The 20,025-nt window shown below is 38.0% G+C and overlaps 1 protein-coding gene across 50 annotated transcripts in view; it reads right to left on the bottom strand.

Moving 5' to 3' along the window:
- myo18ab (myosin XVIIIA b) overlaps positions 1–20,025 on the bottom strand; it is a 173,038-nt gene that overhangs the window by 49,552 nt on the left and 103,461 nt on the right. For all 50 annotated transcript variants that reach the window (XM_087283058.1, XM_087283060.1, XM_087283063.1 and 47 more), the window contains 4 exons: positions 19,166–19,367; positions 17,321–17,430; positions 14,775–14,840; positions 6,485–6,613 (listed from right to left, as the gene is read on the bottom strand). In XM_087283058.1, the coding sequence (XP_087139184.1) occupies positions 6,485–6,613; positions 14,775–14,840; positions 17,321–17,430; positions 19,166–19,367 (507 nt within the window). The remainder of the gene's footprint in view (positions 1–6,484; positions 6,614–14,774; positions 14,841–17,320; positions 17,431–19,165; positions 19,368–20,025) is intronic.

The raw sequence follows: 20,025 nt of genomic DNA, 5'->3' as shown, positions 1-20,025 counted from the left end.
AGCAGGTATTTTGGTTTGGAGCTTGTGAAGTACAGTTGAAACCAATCAGAGGCCAGATGGACAATAGCAGGCCTGTGTTTGGAGGCGCAGGGCCCCATGGTCAAAGAGCTTCCCTTGAGGGAACCGGCTCTGAATGAACCTTTTCAGATCAGAGACTGTCGTCTACAGTGCGGTCAATAAGCCCGAGGGTGGGACTCTTAAATCCAAGGTTTCCTGAAGGATTACATGCTATGAACATCTAGAGAGGTACAATCAAACTGTAGAGCCAAGAAGTTAGCATTAAATACGAGATAAATATGTGCCAGTTTAAAGGAAAAGTGTTTTTTAAGCTTACTTATTGAATATTGTCATTGTATTTGTATCTAATGTAATTGTATATTCCGAAATAATGTTTGCAATGAAAATAAAGTGTAATATTTAGAATGTTTTTATTAATAAAATTAATGTATAAACAAAATGATATATGAATATAATCTACAAATCTAGCATTTATAAAATAAAAAGTTATATTTAAAATTAAAGGTATATATTTGTTCATTTTATTTATTAAACAGATAAAACTTTCAAAAAAGAAAGTTGTTGTGCCGAGAAACGCACCCCTGCCAGAAAATGCACCCCTTCATAAACTTTCATTAGCATTCTCTAAAAAAAATAAATAAATCAAAGGCCATAATTGATTAAAACGTAAATGGGGATTGTTTTGATGGATAAAACAAGGACAAGAAGTGAAACGCATTTTAAAATGCACTAGGTTTACAAATAAAAGTACAACAATAATATTGGCTGTAGTGTAGGCTTTTAGTTAGTTTTTTATGTGTTTTAAATAGACATTTAGGCCACATGGAACACATTAAATTGTTGTTTCTTTTTTAAATTAACCACACATAAAACAATTCATAATCTCATCTGTACGGTATTTAAAGTCCATCTATTTATATATTTTTATCTTCTTTGGGGGAAGGGTTCCTTCATGAAACTCACCTTAGTCACTCTCATTAGTTTTATAACTCTATTATTGTTATTTTAAATCAATTTCAGTTAATTGATGCAATTTTCAGAGCGGGTGCATTTTACGGCAGGGATGCGTTTCTCTGCACAACAGAGTTTTTGTACTTTATCAAGCAGACGTTAACACGCCTCACATACTCACCCTCAGCAAAACACCCATTTAATGGTGTTGATCACAGAAAGAATAAAATAGAAAACAAACACGTTCTCTTCAAGGAGGCCGACACAAAGGCAATACAAAGGAGTGATTCTGGAGTCCTACCAACTGTGTAGAAAATGCAGCTAGAAGCAAAAGCCCCGAGCTCCTTTGAGTAATTCAATTAAACTTCAATACTACTTGGCAGCTGATTTAAACCCTGCGTAAGATTTACATGCTGCAGGAACAGGGACGATTCAAATAATAGGGGATTATCTGGAAACCCAATTAGACAGGCCCGATTCAGCACATTAACAGGCCCGAGTCTGCGTGCATCCAGTCCAGGCTATGTCTAATTTGTCACGCCGAGAAACCTTCGGCACAGAACAGAGGCGGCGCGTGGCCGACATATGCACCGCAGCTCATTTGCCACGCTTTGACCACAACAAATGCCACAAACAGCCATCTAAACAGCTTGTAAGAGACGACGAAATCGGGAAGAGCTTCCTAATTAAAATGGCCGTCTGGAGGAAATGATGCCTGTGAGCCCTGAGGCCTGGCAGGGGGAACTAAATGTTACGTGCAAATGGAGACGAATTCAAATGTCAGTCACACGTCTCTCCAACAGGTGTGTGAATTTGAATACGGATCAGCATGTGGTTTTCATCCGCACGCAAGAACGGGAGGACATTGGAGCGCAGTCACATGTGTCGGCGAGGGCACCTGTTTACACTCGTGTCTTTAGGCGATGAGTTAATTAGACACACGATTGGCATTTGTGAAATTCCCAGCTCCCTCTAGTGTTGTTTTCGCTGAACGTCAAAGGAAAATTTGGAAGGAACGGGCCGGCGTGCTTCAAAGGAAGCCCACGTGGAGACGTTCTCTGTTCAGACGCCCCCCCACAGAGACAAACAGAAGAAAAGAGAAAGAAAAGACAGAGAAATCCAAAGGGACCGAGGGCTTAGAACACACCGCTAAAACGGGAACAGACTTCAAGGTGCTGAGATCCCTCCATTATCGATCTGAGAGAGAAACAAGCAAATTGATTTTGCATTGTGGCAGCTGTGGTTTGAGAGAGGAAGCTTGGTCTCTCACACGTTAGTCTCTCAGGAATCTGCCGTAACGATTCTACTCAACGCTTCTTGTCTTGACATTGTTAAATGTATCCGACAAAACAGAAACGGCATCATCACGCACTCAGGTCTTTCCACTTCCATTTTCCATTCAGCTTTTAGATTCAGAAGAGGATATGATACTGAGATTCTAAAGTCTAAGACTGTTTTCTTCACTAGGTCAGGGTTCCTTGTAGCCTTATATAGACAGACACCTAATTATCAGACTACTGGTTCAATTTGAAGATTATATATGAGCCAGAAACAAAACAACAGATAGGAAGAAATATCTAGAGACATCATGTAAAACCACTGATATTAGTTCAATTTGTTCAAATCTGAATTTATTCAAATATACTTTTCCAGTTATGTATGTGGGTGAACAGCTCAATATTCAAGTTTTTTGCATAAATAGGATTAAAAAGGGAATTATTTGAGATATACATATTTTTTATATATTTTAAATGTGTTTACTTTGTGCTCTGTCATATATTTTTATTGGTGCTGAAGAATGCAAACCTTCATGCATTAGTTTGGTGTTAAATACAGTCTGAATGGAACATAAAACCATTGCACCACAGAATGTGGCAGGTGAGCCGAAAGCTGCACTTCTCTTTTGGACAAAGACAAGCTCAATAGTCCCATTTAGACATGAGGGATGCCATTAAGGTAGAGAATACTTCTGTGATGTACAGGAGCTGTAAAGTAGGCATGCATGAGTCTGGTATTGACGTGCAAACAAACTGTATGTGCACTCTCAACATGCTTATACACAACTCATTCATTCATTCATTCATTCATTCATTCATTTTCTTTTCGGCTTAGTCCCTATCAATCAGGGGTGGCCACAGCGGAATGAACTGCCAACTTATATGTTTTATGCAGCAGATGCCCTTCCAGTTGCAACCCAACACTGGGAAACACCCATACACACTCACACACATTCACTTCTGACAATTTAGCTTATTCAAGTCATGTCTTTGGAGTGTAGGGGTAACTGGAGCCCTGAAGGAAACCCACACCAACACAGGGAGAGCATGCAAAGTCCTCACAGAAACGTCAGCTTGCCCAGCCGGGACTCGAACCAGCGACCTTCTTGCTGTGAGGCAATCGTGCTACCCACTGTGACACCGTGACACACAAGTTTACATAATTATTTTTGCAATTAAATCCTAATCATGACAAACTATATGTCATTGGAAAGACTAAGACTTGTTGAAGAATTAGTTTGCTAAAGAAATCCACCAGTAAACATTTTTGAGATATTTTTGCATGTTTTTTAGACACTAAATTGAAATCAATTACCAGCAAACTTCACACACTGCTTTAGAAGGTGATGACTACTTTACAGTTATTGTCCAAAGCATGGGAACCATGGAAACATGGGTAGAACATGCAAACTCTACACAGAAATGCCAACTGACCCAGCCGGGGCTCGAACCAGCAACCTTCTTGCTGTGAGGCGATCGTGCTACTCACTACACCACCGTGACGCCCCATACACAACTCATTCAGTATATTCAGTTTCTTACCACACACTTTCAGGACAATGTTTTATTTGTTATCAGTCTAATGCTGCATTTAGCAATTCAAAACAGATCTGTGTGCTGTAGTTTGTATCCAGTCACGTAAATAGATTAGAGATTTCCCTAAAAAGAATGCTCCAGCATTATTTACTATACAGTCATTGACAAGTGCATGGGTGTCTGAGGTTATGACCCACTTTCTACAGGAGCAGTGCAATACAAATCCCAAGACTGATCTCTCAGTCTAGCGTAAAGCACAGGTTTCTGATATGCTAGACAAAAGATTTCTTTCTAAGGAAATAAATTCCTCTGGGGACAGGTCACTGTGATTCTGAGGCATCAAGACAAGGCTCTTTGTGAAGAGAATAATTGTGCAAAAAGCAGAAAATTACAGTTATGCCAAGCCTCAATCCTTACTCCAAATGTTAGTCAAAGAAACCAAACAAAACTAAAAGTATTCAAGACACCTTTGATGGCAAAAGCTATAAAGCAGCTTGCCTACAAGAATAAATCAGTATTGCAAAACAACGTTTACAAAGAGTCCTGCTAAAACAACTGAAATAAAAGAACTTCACATAAGATCTGAAAAACCAAAACAACACGTCTAACATCTACAATACCAACAACACCCCACAAAAAAACGAATTCAAGCTTCTTTTACTTACAGCAAAACATCCAGCAAACAGTGTTGACTCCTGTCAGGAGCTCTGAGGCAAACTGAAAACAAAGTTGTGCCAAGGAAAGCCTTCTCTGTTTGTGTGCAATGGTGAAAGAGGAAGTGGATGTTGATGAAGTTGTATTGCCAAGGCAGCTGACCACCAATGGCCAACAGCGGTGCAAGAAAGTAGCATTGAGCCCACCTCCTCCCTTCACATGAACTTTATCGAGACAGGGGCCCACTCTTCTTAGAAGAGAGAAAGAGAGAGAGAGAGAGACAGAGGCAAAGGCAACTGTAGGACTGGCCCTCACATCCTGAGCCAATCCCACTGAGGGTAGCATGAGAGAATGAGAGACCAGTACAAAGCATGACAGATTCAAAGGGAGACCGAAACAAACTAAGAGACAACAGGGTGGAATACAAGGCTTCAACTTAAAAAAGAAAGCGAGTGAGTGGCAGAGCTGAAATTAATGGGCAGAAAGGGGGAAGGCAAGAGTGCAGGGCACACAGTGGTAAGAGAATCGATAGGCCTGCGATGGAGGGCAGCGGGGCAGGTGGCTTCTTCCCTGGAGATGCGCTGATTGAATGTTATCTGTCAGCAGAGGCCACGGCCAGAGGGATTTTCTCAAGACAGCAATGACATTCTGATGGACTCTGAGACAAACCTCATGACAAATGAACTCGAGCAAGGAGAGGTCTCATTGAGAGAGGGACAGAAGTTTTGAAAACACAAAACACTTCCAGAAAACAAATGTACAGTGTAACGTACATTTAAAGTAGTTTACAATAGTCTCAGAAGATTTCGTCGCACATCTCTGGGTTCAATGCACTTTGTCCTCTTCTTCCTTCTACACGGTAAAAAATGCAGGGTTCCACACAATTGCTTCATGTTTTCTTTACACAAATTGATTAAGTTACTGTTAACAAATTTAAGTTCATTGAACATAAAACAATTAAGTTATCACACAAAAACCCTCAAGAATTGTGTTGATTCAGCTTATTATAAATATGTAGTTTGAACTAGCAGCAAAATTTTTTTTTTGAGTGTATCTGCGACACCGCTGCAAAGACCAATGATGCCAATGAGCTCACCTTCATGACATTATATGTGCAGAGGATGATAGAGTCATTTTAAAAGATCAGAATTATTAAGAGGCCTTGTTTGGTTCAATCACGGGAATTTGGCCAGGAGACAAGTTACACCCCTACTTTATGTGAGAAGCACCATTGGGTTGAGTTGGGATCTCAAAGTAATATTCCCCGAAGGGCAGTTCTTATTACAGTCAGGGCATAATTTGTGCCGAAACAAGCCAGATCCAGATCCGGCACCTTTTGAATAATTTTACCAAAACCTCCTCCTCAACCGCCTTCCTCCTCTATTCGCTGTTCACTTTTACTTTCTTCCATGACTCCCCAACCCTCTTCACTTTTAACGCTTAGCCATCCAACACCCCTCAACCCTACCCCGCTCTACACTTTTATCCACGACACCACTACATCCTCGGGTAACATGGCGGATATATTACCTTGATCTGTTCCGGGACCTCGCAATTCACAAATTAAGGACTGATTACAGTCCCCATCATTTGATTGGGGGATTAGGGCATGTGTCCACCAAAGCATTTTTGTGCAACTGAAAATACCAGCACTCATCTAAAAATTAGCTTTTTAAAAATGCTGAGCACTCAGTGATGAATGTACTGTAAAATGATTCCATTGACAATAACAGAAAAAAAACAAGCAAAAAAAACGCTCAGCTTTGGAAACAAGCTTGGGAGGACACTTTGCCTTATAGGACCCACACAGACTGCTGGGTGAGCACCCCTACAGGCCTCTCAAATATCCCTTCCAGCAAGAAACTACTGATCTCAGAATGTCTTGAATCCAGGTACTTCACAGGTCTAACCCTGCTTAGCTTCTGTGGCAACCAGTGAAAGATTTTTAAGCAACCAGTTGGCTAAAAATGGTTTAAATGTTTCATGGGAATGCATTTTGTAAATCATTTATGTACAAATACTTTTTTTATGAGGTAAAGCAGACTTGCCTTTCGTTTTTTGAAGGCCTGTCGGGCCAGGTAACCTCTGCATGCAGCCTGAAACAAGGTGAGGTTGCGTCTGGTCTGGATATCTCTGTTCTCCTCCAGCTTAGCCAAAACACCAGCTCTGAAGAACACCTGCAAAAAGACCACTGTTATTACATACAAATACAACAACTAAACTGATATCAATTGAACATTTGACGTTTAATAAAAATCTAAAATCTATATTGATGATAGATAAAATGTACAATTTTAGTGTTTGCACCAAATTAAAATTTGATAATATCACAATAAATAATAAAAAAGTTAAATAAAAACATAAAAATATTATTACATATATTTTTATATTATTACAAATGTTTTTAAAAATCTTGCTGACAAGGAAAAAAGAAAAAAAAATATTTAAAATAACACTAAAAAAACATCTAACTCATATTTTGGATCTTAATTAGAGTGTTTTTTGTGTCAAAAAGATTCTTGTTTTAAATATGACTGACAAGATTTTCTGGTATATTAACAATAGCCACACTGAATGGCACTGTAATTCCGGTTATAGCATCTAAAATACCAGATTATGCACTATATAAAAATAATTCTAATCATAAAACCTAATTCCACATATACACACACACACACACACACTATTTACAACATCCATCAATTTAATAGACTTTCCATTCCTGCAAATAACCTTTGCAGCCACCATTTAAAAGCATGAGGACTTGCTCTAAACTGCTGCCCATGCTCTGTTTACTCGTAATTTTCCGCTCTGTGGTGGGGTGTCAAACCGAGTTGGATTAACACTTGGAAATCCGACTCTATTAGGTCATTTAATCAGAGGAATTTGAGGGAAGTGGACCTTACGCTTTTGCTTTTCCAGTCATGCATTCATCACATTCTGCAGACATGGTCTAATTGCATTAGCATTCTATTAGTTTTAAAGATGGATTAATCTAGATGAACAGAATCCTAATTAATGCAGCGCCGGATCCATGGTGTACCTGAGAGCTCGTGCTGGAAAGAAGTGCTGCTTTGGGAAATTGGTTTGGATATATATAGAGAGAGAGGGGCAGAAAAATAGAGAGGATGAGAGTCCACTGCTGCAATTACTGCTCATCTGAGGGAATGGCAACAAATGCCTCTTGATTGAGCCTTTATCTGGAGCTGTTCTGCAGTATAATCTTCCTTTTTATATCAAAGACAGCCAGGGCTTTTCAGCGATGTGCAGCCACAGTTATTGTTATTACAGGAGGCAATCTCTCCAAGCATCAGATCATAGGGGAGAATGGAGTGTTATGAAATGATTCCATATTCATGTTAAGTTTGACAGCTTTCAGACCCCTGTGGCATTTGGCTGCCAACCCAACGGTACCCCAAATAAAAATAAAGGACAATATGTTTACACCAAATGCTCCCCACAACCCTTTGCAACCTTACAAATTAGGACGTGAGGGCTGAGCTAGAGTACACACATACACACACTTATCTGCTTTCAGGCAGGTGTAATATCAGAGTGGGACCTCTCCACCTCAGGAGAGCAGCAAGGGAAAATTGAGTTTCATTTCTCAATGTCAGAGAAGATGTGCAGCAAAAAAGGCCTACTATCAGCCGAAGGAGAACTTCATTCATGGTCCTCTCGAGTCAAAATGTAAGATTAGCCGGAGATGCTACAAGAATCACAACTACATTAGTAGCGGAGCACGTGTGAAGTGCTGTTTTTCAAAATTACATCATCCTCTGAGACTCTGCTGGAAGAACATGATGATAGAGTTTGGAAACATCTCTATTGCTGCTTGTTAGCTGTGTTGGCCCCGTGACATTTACTAAGCGGCTCTGTGATTCGACAGTCTTGGATCCGTCATGTCAGCATGGTGGAAAGGTCCTTTCATAGGGGTCAAATGGCAGCGCTTTCCATGGAGACAGAGGGAATGACATTCCTCATGAAGAGAAAAGGAAACAAATGGCAATGGAGGAGCGCAAAGAGAGGAGATTGTGTGCGAGTCTGTGGGGGAGTCTGTGATTTAGACGGATGTATTGTACTGGGGTGGAAACTGTACAATGACTGTTTTCAATAAGACGCTGAGGGAGTTCATGATTGGTTAGGATCTCGTTTATATCTTTGGTTTAAAAAGAGGATTTGCACTCACAAGGGGCAATTTAAGGTGTCGCAATAGCAGTGCGTTAGCAACAAAAAAAATAAAAACAGAGTGGCGTGTAAACAAATGAGATTCTAAAATGACATTGAATACAGAGAATCGGCTTTATCAAAGTCCCTTTAAGGCAAGTTATTTCGGACATCTTTGAAACTCCTCTCGGGTAGTGTGCTCGGGCATTCTGTTTGAATGGGGAAACATTAAATTCTCCAAAACTACTTGACAAGTTTACAATTACATTTCATATTATGAATAACCAATAAAATTAAACTATAATCTTCTATTTAGTTCCATTTCTAAATTTTTGTATCACAAGATAATCTGCAGAAACTCATGTCTGGTCCGAGCACCTCCCTCGGAGAACTGTCATTCAATAGCAATCGCTGATTGGCTACTGTACTAGAAGGCGGGCTTTATTCATCATATAGCGGTCGCTGATTGGCTCCTGTACTAAAAGGTGCGGCTTCATTCGCCATATTTACAGTTACACTTTTTCTCATTCAAAAGTGTACGAGTGACATGTCTTGTGTATTCTATAGTCTTTGGATTTATGAACAGCTAGCGTTTGTCAGCCAATGATGAACTACCGGTGAAAGTTTTATGTGACCTTCAAATTTATGTAATTGTCAATTTCATACGGTTTCTTTTACCGCAATGATGTTGTAATGCAATTCAAATATATTCTGTTACATAGACCTAAGCATCCATTTGGTTGTTAAAGCGTAAAAAGGGAAGAAAGACAGTTTAAGCGCAGGCGTCGTCATTAGCAGCAGGCTAGCGCAGAAATTCCATTGAAAACACTGGGGTAAAATAATTTCAATACTTTAAAGACATAGTGTGGAAAAACATTATTTAAAGAGCCCATATTATGGGTTTTTGAAAATTCCCCTCCATGTAGTGTGTAACACAGCTCTAAGTGAAGTGAAGTATCCAGCTAAGGCTTAAATCTGTAAGAGTACAGTGTTTAAAACGGTTGATTCATCTATAAAAGAGTCGACTCATAGTGCTTCAAACGAGTCATGATACCGAGTCATTAGGTGTTTCGCCATGACGTACGAACGAAACCAAGTTATTCACGTTCATGCGCAAAACCGGGAGATTTCAAACCTGAGGCCCCGCCCTCTGACGCAGAAACCCAGATACATACACACACCCACAAACACACGCACACAAACATGTCAGTTGATTGAAGTCACACTGCAGATGGATATTATCGAGTCTCTACCCAAAGATGAAACCTCAGCATTATAACCAAGCAGTTGGAAACTACTGGAAACTTCTGCAAACTACATGCTACAAAGAATACTTCATCGGCGTTTGTTAAAGGAAGGATCAGGAAAGAGTAACTTACTGATGGACGTCAGGATGGGTTTCTTCCTTCATTTCTCAAGTGTAAGTATGTGCGATTAAAGTTGCCTCGTTGACTCTAGCTTGCAAATGTATTTAGTTGTGATTTGTTACTGGTAACCGCATGTACTGTATCAGGTTAACTGGCTATATTCTCTTATCGCGTGCAAAGTCACGTTTAAAATGCGACGCGTGCTGCTTTGTTTATGGAGCTCCGTGGACGAGGGTAGTGTGTGTGTGTGTGTGTGCGCTGTCGGCCGGAGGTATGTGTGTGTGTTTTTGTGTGTGTGTGCGCGGACGAGGGCAATGTGTGTGTGTGTGTATGTGTCTGTGTCTGTGAAATGAGCAGAGTGAGACAAGCTAAGAGATCTCCTCGACAGTTTTTGGAGTTTTTGCTCAATAAAACAGTAAGTCGTCTGAATTTTTAAGTCCATCGACTGTATTTACATTGACCCACTGGCAGCTAAAATCCACGCCTACACTATCGAGCGTGTATGAACTGTGATTACTTTTATATTGCTGATTAGCTGTTTGGCATTTCACTCTGACTGAAGGCAGTCGACTAATCGCAACAGGCTGTCATCGGTCCAATCAGCGCAGATTAGCTTCGCGCTAAGGAGGGGTTTGGGAACAAATGAATCACTGGACGATTCATACGGGAGTCGCTGGGATAATTAGGTAAAAATAAATGCAGATTATAAGACCATGAAAGTGTTTTTTGACCTTGCATGCATATTAGACTGTTGTTGGAGACCCTTACAACTAAGATATGACCCTATTTCATGTATAATATGGGCTCTTAATGCTTCTTGTTTGGTCTGATACCCACTTTATATCTTATTTCAGCCAGGCAGTGAAGATTGCTGTTTTAGGAAATCAAACCTTAAACGCAGCCATTTTGTATAGGATGACAATTAACCGGAAGCCCTGAGGCTGGCAGACTGAATTTAAAAGTCCATGTGCATATACCCTATTTGATTTCACTAAAGGTTTAACAATTAGAATGTTCAAAAGCTATAGCGCTCACCTTTTTAAGCAAAAAAGTACTACAACACATTTTACGATGATTTTCAGAATATACCTGATAATATGTTATAGGTTGTTAATGTTATCACATGACGTCATTGATGACGCACGAGACTCAGATGGAGAGCAGGAAGGCATTCTTCTACATATGAATCGCTATTAGTCCATCAAATGTTTATGATTTGGGTTGTTTATAATTGTTTAAATCGGCCAAAACAGGAAATGCTGAACAGCTTTTATAGACTTCCAAATGTTTTTGCTCATAAATGGGGTAAAGATTAAGAAAAGGTTGAAAAACAGGAGAAAAGGCAGCATGTGAGAAACATTTATTCAATACATTCATGTGTACAAACTCGTTTGACTAATTTGTTTGACAGCACCAATAAAGATTATATACAGGCCTAGCTGTGTATATGTTAATGTGTTATATAAAATCAGATACAAAAACCACCAAAATCCAGGAGAATATAATTAACTGCCCTGCCATGTAATTGCTGCAATGAAATTTCTTATTTTGCAATAATCCATGTCTTTACTGAAGTTTCAGCAGAATAAACAACCGTAACATTAACGTCTATATGCGCAGCAGCAGTGAATGTTTGTTTATGGTAAGTTCGTCAGCAGAACAAAAAAGAAATGCTACTCTTGCGACAAAACTACACAGATATTATTGTGGAGCACTTTTCCCACTTAAAAATAAAAATAATGTAGACTATGTGTGCACACTTTTGTGCACTTTCATCTGTTCACCCTCAGATGTAATTTCGTGATGTCTGGAAGATATCCGCATATACAGGGGAAAAAAACTATAGTCATTTATAATAAACATGCTTTTAAACCACATAGTAAAGTGTACAACTCTTTGTTAATGAACGCTACAGAATACTGAAACATAGTAAACTGATTAACTGTAATAAATAGGTACAGTAACGTTAGTGTAAACTGTGGTACATTGTGATGGTTTAACTGAAGCCTATTGAAAAATTTGTTTACTATAGTTGTGTTGTACCACAGCAACAATATTATTACTATGGCAGTTTAATCCAAGTAATTATCTATAGTATGCTTTCAAACATTATAGTATTTACAGGGTTTTTTACATGTAACATAATAGCTTGTACAGTATCTACTGCCTCGATGACAGATAAATATATTTTAGTTCAGTAGAAAACCCTCTTCACAATATAAGGATCATGTCCAACAAATGTGGTGATCCTTCCCCTTTCTCCGCTCCCCATAATTTTCCGTCAGTTCATATACTCTGTCCTATCCATTAAAAAGCCCTAAAAAAATTATTATAAAAATAAATAAACCATTTGATTATGCCATTTTAAAAGGATCCCAGTTTTGCCTTATAAATTCAGGATTTATTAATTAACTGCAATTAAAATGTGTATTCTTCACCACTATCCTTCAGCTGACTAAGTATTGCACTTTTGTCAATGTGAAATTTTTAATCATTTAAAATGTTCAGCAAGTACGATCACTTATTAGTTGACATATTTATAAGTATAATATTCAGAATACATAAGTATGTTGTTTTATAATAATGATGGATCATAGTTTTACTCGTATTTTGACATTGTATATACACGCAAAAGATCTTTAAACATTAAAGCCAACAATTCACTTGATTTAAATAACTTATCTTACTTACAGTGGATAATAATAATTAACTTATCTTAAAATAATAAGATAAAATAAAACTAAATAAAAATACATTTGTCACTGAAAAAGAGAATCACCATCAGTGATGAAAAAAAGCGAGAGAAATGTGAAAAATCATGGCCATCTCCTAATTATTTATTTGTTTCTTGGGCACACTCTTCTCTGTTCTCCTTTATGCAATCAGAATGTCATTATTTTGGCTCTCTCTCCAGGCTGCTGTCTTTTGTCTGAAAGCACAATATCTTGCTGTGCTGATCGGTGTTTGTAGTGAGTTATCGGCGTGCGCCAAGCCAGAACAAACCAAACAAAGCAAGCCGGTGCCTCGCCAGAATCAATCTCTCGTCTACAGAAGACGCACAAAAGGATTTCTGCTTTAATCATTCGAAGTATAGGGGAGACCCAGGGTGCAATAGCTCAACCTTCCAGCCTGGCTCATGTGATCTTAAAAAAAAAAAACCTTCACAATAATTGTCTTTCTCGCTTCAACACGCCCGCCAATGAGGCCTGCCAACGACGCCAGCCATGTCCCATCTGCAGCTTAGCATTCTGGGTAAAGCCTAGGCCCAGAGCAGAGAGTGCTTGACGACGGGAGAGGAGGAAACAAGTCTTTTTGGCCAAAGCCCACCCTGCCCAACTTTCCGTCCAGATGTGAGCACAGCGGCAGAGCGGATTAAAGTCTGTCTGTGTCTAAGAGGTGTAGAAGAAGCAAACGTTTCGGCAATCTAAATGGAAATGATGCCATCTGTTTGGAACTGATCCTTGTGACTCAGACTGAATCTGTATGCCACAAACCGACTCCACGCACTGATCCATTACACAAAGAGACTGAATTTGAGAAGTAGTACTACTTTTTAGGATGACTTAAGAGCTTTTTTATGATTATGACAAAATCTTAACCTTTATGTTATTAAATTGGTAAATTCATTTAGATAAACAGCAGTTCAGCTTGAGCCTATTGACAGTCCGTGAATGACCCCATAGTAATCATTGATGCATATGAGCAACTGATCATGTGTCCATGCTGCATTGGCAATAGCGGGAGCATTTTTGTCAAATATCCTTGACTCCCATAAATTTCCAATAATTTTTCATTCATTTTAATCATTTTTGCTTTGGCTTAAGTAGTTAAATGCTAAACAGGTTATTAAAAATAAAATGTCATATAATAATAAAAACTAAAATAAATGTTTATTTAAAATGTAAACAATTTATATATTAGGTATTCCTTTATTCTATTTATGCTCAAAAATGTAACCTAATTATTTTATATAAAAAAAATCAGATGTAATTATATATACACACATTTCCATGATGTGAATCTCCTGTTCCATTCTCTGTAAACCCTAGAGATGGTTGTGCGTGACAATCCCAGTAGATCAGCAGTGCCATGTTCAGAGTCACTTAAATCACATTTCTTCCCCATTCTGATGCTCGATTTGAAGTGCAACAGGCCATCTTGAACATGTCTACATGCATTGAGTTGCTGTTATGTGATTGGCTGATTAGAAATTTGAGTTAACCAGCAGTCGGACTGGTGTACCTAATAAAGTGGCCGGTGAACGTATATTTGTATGCATATATACCACATATATGTGACCACAAAGAGTGAGTGTGTGTGTGTGTGTGTGTGTGTGTGTGTGTGTGTGTGTGTGTGTGTGTGTGTGTGTGTGTGTGTGTGTGTGTGTGTGTGTGTGTGTGTGTGTGTGTGTGTGTGTGTGTGAGAATTAGACTTGTATTTTAGAAGATTTTCCTTCCATTTTCCTGTCTGGTCCAATCACAAGGAGTAAAAAAGGTTCAACAGTTCACCATTGCATTCATGTACTAAATACACAATTAAAAAAAAGAGGCAAGAACTGAACACAGAATGTGCACTGGCATTTCCATAATTCCACTCTTGACTAGTTTACAAAATATTTGTGAAGTACTACTTGGCTTTTTGAAATATTTGATGTCAGACATATATTACATCAAAAATTCTGTTGGCAGAGTGAATAGCATACATAATACAGGTAATGAGCCATTTCTCAGTCTACTTTCACCAGCTACATTATCATTTTTAATATTTAGTTTAGTAGGTGCACACAGTTTAAGTTCTCACTTACCCTACTCAATCCCATATGATAGCTGCTTTTTTCCAACTCAAGAGACTCCAGCAGCTCTTCGACAGCCTGAAACACACAGAGACACAGACACACACATATAAAACACTGAGACAGACATAAAGATCACCCTAGCAGGTCAGCAAGAGGACAGTGTGCTGACTATACATGTTGGGTGCTCTTTCTGTCCAAAAAGCCAGCACACCTTGGGGAAAGTGGGTCACAAACAACTGTCTTAATGTCTGACCTCTCTCTTCCACTCACCCATGAGTACTTTCTTCCTGACAGAATGTCAGGCAAATAACAACATGGCAGGGGGATTTAAAAAAAAAAACTCAGCGGACTGATGACTAATGGCTAGAGTTTGAGCTAAAAGCACAGAGAGGTATTGAGTGCTCTCCGCAGGGGCACAGGGGCCGACTGGTGAACAGGTTCAGTGGCAGAAGACGATTGAAAGGCCAGGCCTCAGACTGAGCAGCTCCAGACAGATCGCAGGTCTAATGGGGAATCTGCTTCTGTTTGCTTACTAAAGTGAGACCTCAAAAAGACAGGTAAAGAGCAAACAAAGATCATTCTCCTGTGTTCGAGTCTGTGAAATGTTTGCCTATGGAAATAAATGGAATTATATTATGTGTGGTACTGCATCAACAGATAATAAACAAACAGTAAAGTCAAGAGTTTAGACACATACTACTTTTTGTATTTTAGAACAGCAAGTCTGAAAGGCATTTGGGAAAAACAATTGTATTGACAAAAAAAGTAGTATTATTTTCCTCCTGGCCCCACCTGGAGTTTTCATCCACCTATTCAAGCTCATTAATAAAAATAAGAAATAAAGTCAGGGATTTTTAAATCACATTAATATTTTTTAAGTAAGCATTTAGTTTAAATAAGCTTATTCCTCCTTGCCTTTCTTACTTATGTTTTATTATTATTAATTAAGTTTTATGCTTTAGTTTTAAATAATGGCTTTAGATTTTCTTTTGGGTATAATTAAAATTAGTGCGAGATTAATTAATTAAGTTCTATCACTAAATCATGCAATTAATCACACACGCACGCAAACATGCATGCACACACACATTCATTCTGATTGAAAAAAACAATATTAACTAAATTTAGAAAATACCATTTAATATATTTCAATAGATATTTTCTTTAGAAACTAATTATGCATTTAGCTACAAGCCTTTAAATCAGGGGTATTAAACTGCTGGCCCATGGGCCATATGCAGCTATCCCTCCTCCTCCCTCCAGCCCGCAACTGACATCAAAAATATAACGAGATAGGACTCCCCCCAAAACATATATTTTTAAAACACTATCATTGTTGTGCAGTAGCATACAGCCACTTGAGGTTTTGAACCCCTACCTACTGGACATTTTAAGTACTGTACTATATATTCGGGTTACTTTCGGTTTCTCTCAGCATGCAGTCAAGAGTAACGTACATGCAGATTATTTCTGAGGCTAATTTAAACGTTGAAATATACGTCCGTAAATGCTCTAATTTTACTAAAGCTATATTTTTGTAAATATTCAAAGGTCATATTTTTTATACCACCTGTTGTACAAACATTTCTTCATGGCTTACATGTTATGCTGGTGGTGTTAATATGATATTTTTTTTGCTTCAATTCAAATGGTCTCATTAAATAGATTTTCCTAATATGCATATTAAGAATTTAATAAAAATGTGCATTAGTAAAATTTAACTGCTGGCTGAATTAAACATGTCAAAGTAAATGTGAATATATATACCTTACTACTTTTCCTCTCCTTGTTGTTGTTTTACAAAAAAGAAAGATAGTGAGAAGAACAATTGCCAGTAAAGTCAACAAAGTTACCCAAACTCTTTTCTGCTGCCTTATGCTATCTAACTTTTGGTTAAGCAACAATTGATTGGGACATAACTATTATTATTATTAAATTGTAGTATTTTCATAGCAATTTAAACTACTCCTTCAATATGTACAACAAGAAACAAAAAGACGGTGCTTTGATACTCTGAGGAAGAATGTCTGAGTGCATCAATTACATCAGGTTTCCACTTTTTTCTTGTGCTTGAATGTTATAACGGCCCTTCTATGAATTGTTCGTCACTGATATGGCCCAACGGCAATTTCAGTTTGAGACCCCTGCTTTAAATCAAATTGTTTTGAAACATAGATCATCAAATAAATAATTATTTAACTGATACTGTATATCCATGCATTGTATCCATGTTTAAAATGAACGTGTATATATACAGACACAAACATCCATTTATCCACGCTGGAAGTTTGCTTTAAGACATTATGTCTGTTTGTAGACTCACTAACAGAAGCGGGGTCAGTGACAGGACAGGATGCAGCTGATAGAGTCGTCACTCTGGGCCCTGATTAAAGCCTTTATTGCCCTGTCACCAGAGCCGAGGCAAGATTAAGGGGAAAAAGATGTGTACTACAGCCCATTAATCAACAACACAGCTCTCTGCCCTGAGCACTGTCATAATCAATTACACGGAAGAGCAGCTCGTGAAGGAGGAGCCAAACAAAACACACTCTTACCCGTTTCTCATCAGTTACGATGTAGTTGCGTCCGTGTTTCTTCGTCAGGTGAGGAGTCAGCACATCAAAGCGGCGGCGAAATTCCGAAAACACCAAATGATCAGGATAACCTTGAGGAACGGGAAGAGGCAAATGTCAGGATTGTTAGAGGAGAAGGACGTGTGCGTGTGTGTGGTGGGGGGGGAGTCTGGAAAGCTACAGGGTCTGTGGAGGTTCAGCAGAGAGAGCAGTGATGAGGGCATCGGTCAGTCGCTTATCTGGACACAGTTCTGCTTACTCAGGGCTTTGAGCTGAAATATGACAAAACTTTTTTTGTAAGATTTTGTGGATTTCACTGCATTGTTTTGTTTTTTTAAGAACACTCTACAAACTACTGTAAGTGCATGAATATCTCAGAAATATGACTACTAAAAACAATATGATGTATTAAGTCTGGTCAGATAATTCAAGCAAAATAAATGAAATGAGATGAATAAAAAAATATGAAACAAGATAATCATTTAATTCAATGTAATGTTTTAAATCAATTTAACGAAACAACATTTTGTTGCTCGTTCAAACTACTTATGTAAAATGAGCTGAAACAACACAATTCTTGAGTTTTTTTTTTGAGGGAACAGCTTAATTTTATGTTTAATCCACTCAAATTTGTAAAAATAATTAAGTTAGCTTAATCGACTTGTGTTAGGACAACATGAATAAATAGCGTGAAACTCAGCATTTTTTACAGTATAGGTCTAACTATCTGGTTCATTTCTGCTCATTAATAAAAACATTAATTAAAACGACTTAAAATTTTGTAATTATTTGTTTAAAATCGATTAGTAAATTAGAAGATTTTCAATAGAATATAAAATATGTTTTATATTTGTCAAAACCATTTAATCATACACTGCACGATATTAGACAAATTTAACATTGTAGTACTTTTTTCTCTGCTATATATATTATGACCAAATAGCTCTATTTTCCAAGTCTTTACTTTAGATTCATTGGGATGGTTTTGTGGGGAAGTCAAATATAAATATAGTTTAATGTAATTCATTATTTACATATAATAAAGTACAGTCATAATTGAAAAACGGAGCAAATATTAGAGTGAAATAATCAGTGCTGCATGGTTTTCTGGAGAGAGTAACAGTATTTAGTTACGGAAATGCAATAATCAAATGTAAAATAACATTGCATAGTCTTAACCATAAATAATTGAATTAAATTATTCTTTATTAAACTTCTTTATGCGCTACTAAAATGATTTAAATTCTCTTAAAATGCTCTCACAGTCACAGGCCCTAAAAACAAATGCAGATGATAAACTTTTACTCTATTATGGTTCAATTACACAGTGTCTACACAAATCTCATGTGTTTTAACCTGTAGTTTCTGGTCAACTTTAATTTCAACTCAGTATTGCCTATCTTGCGTTTTGACTATTGTGACGCACACATTGCAAAATTGATGCTCAAACGATATATTGTGCAGCCCACCATTAAATCAATTAAGTGTTATTAAATTCATGAAAAAAACGCATACTCTGTTACTCACGCCACTGCAATATGTTCAAAGACCACTTGACAAAACAAACCCACGAATGTCTCAAATTACAAATGAAACATCCAATTTCATGTGGCCACATAAGCCCTACAAAACATCAAAGGTCAACAAACCCTGGGAGAAAAATGCGATACTCAGAAAAGTCAAACCTGCAAGGAAAAAAACCTGAACTTTCAAATCTTTTCCTCTCTTCATAGATTTTCTTCAAAATAAAGGTCACGGATCGATAACGAGGGTCATTCGCTGTCTTTATCTTGTGTTTTTTAATCTGCTGCATTTTTAAATCCTGACCTTGACGGTAGATGCGGAGGGCGTCGAGTAGTTTGGAGCCTCGGAGCTGCGCTCGGAGCAAACACACATCCAGCTGCATGAGGCCGGTGTCACAGCTCTCTCCTCCAGGCACCTTCACATCCGCACTCAGAGTCTCCGCTTTAGGCAGCAGACAATGGACAAAGTGCACCCTGGACCGCCTCACTGTATCCATTAATGCATCCTATGAGAAAACACACCACACAGTCATTTGGATTCAATATATGTCAATATATGAAAGACCTGCTGTGATCTCAGAGGTTCAGTTTTACAAGCTTTTGTTGAAACCATCTGTTTGCATTAATTAAAAACGTTACTGATCAGAGTCACAAGCAGCAAACTGCAACTTAAGATATACTTGGCTCCCCTCACCCAATCAAAATATTTCAATATTTGTAAATGACTGAATACTTTGCCAAAAAAAGGGGGAAAATATTGTTTTGATGTCTATAGGCAGCAACTTACAGGTGAATTACCTGTTTGTAAAAATTCAGGATGTGCACACATCAAGGTTGCAGAAAAAAAAACAGGAGCGCTAGCATTTACTGTGAGGGAATGACATCCAATGCTGTACAGAGTTTGTTGTTGTATTAGAGATAAGTTATATTGATTACATATTGTATATATTATTTACATAATGCTTTCAGAGTATTATAACAGCTTGTCACCCAGTGGTAAGCACAGTTATTCTGCAAAATTAACGCTAAAGTGAGCGGTGTTCGTCTGACAAGTCCATCAGTGATAGCACCCTTCCAATGGATATGGGATAAGATGAAATGGCCAAGCATACAGCCCCAAATATACAACTATCTCATTGAAACTGCAAATGTTTTTACAAGAGA

The sequence above is a fragment of the Danio rerio genome, chromosome 15 (genome assembly GCF_052040795.2).
Source record: "Danio rerio strain M-AB ecotype USA chromosome 15, GRCz13ab, whole genome shotgun sequence".
NCBI lineage: Eukaryota > Metazoa > Chordata > Actinopteri > Cypriniformes > Danionidae > Danio > Danio rerio.
Note: the sequence above shows the minus strand (reverse complement) of the source record. Positions and strands in the feature narration are given on the sequence as shown.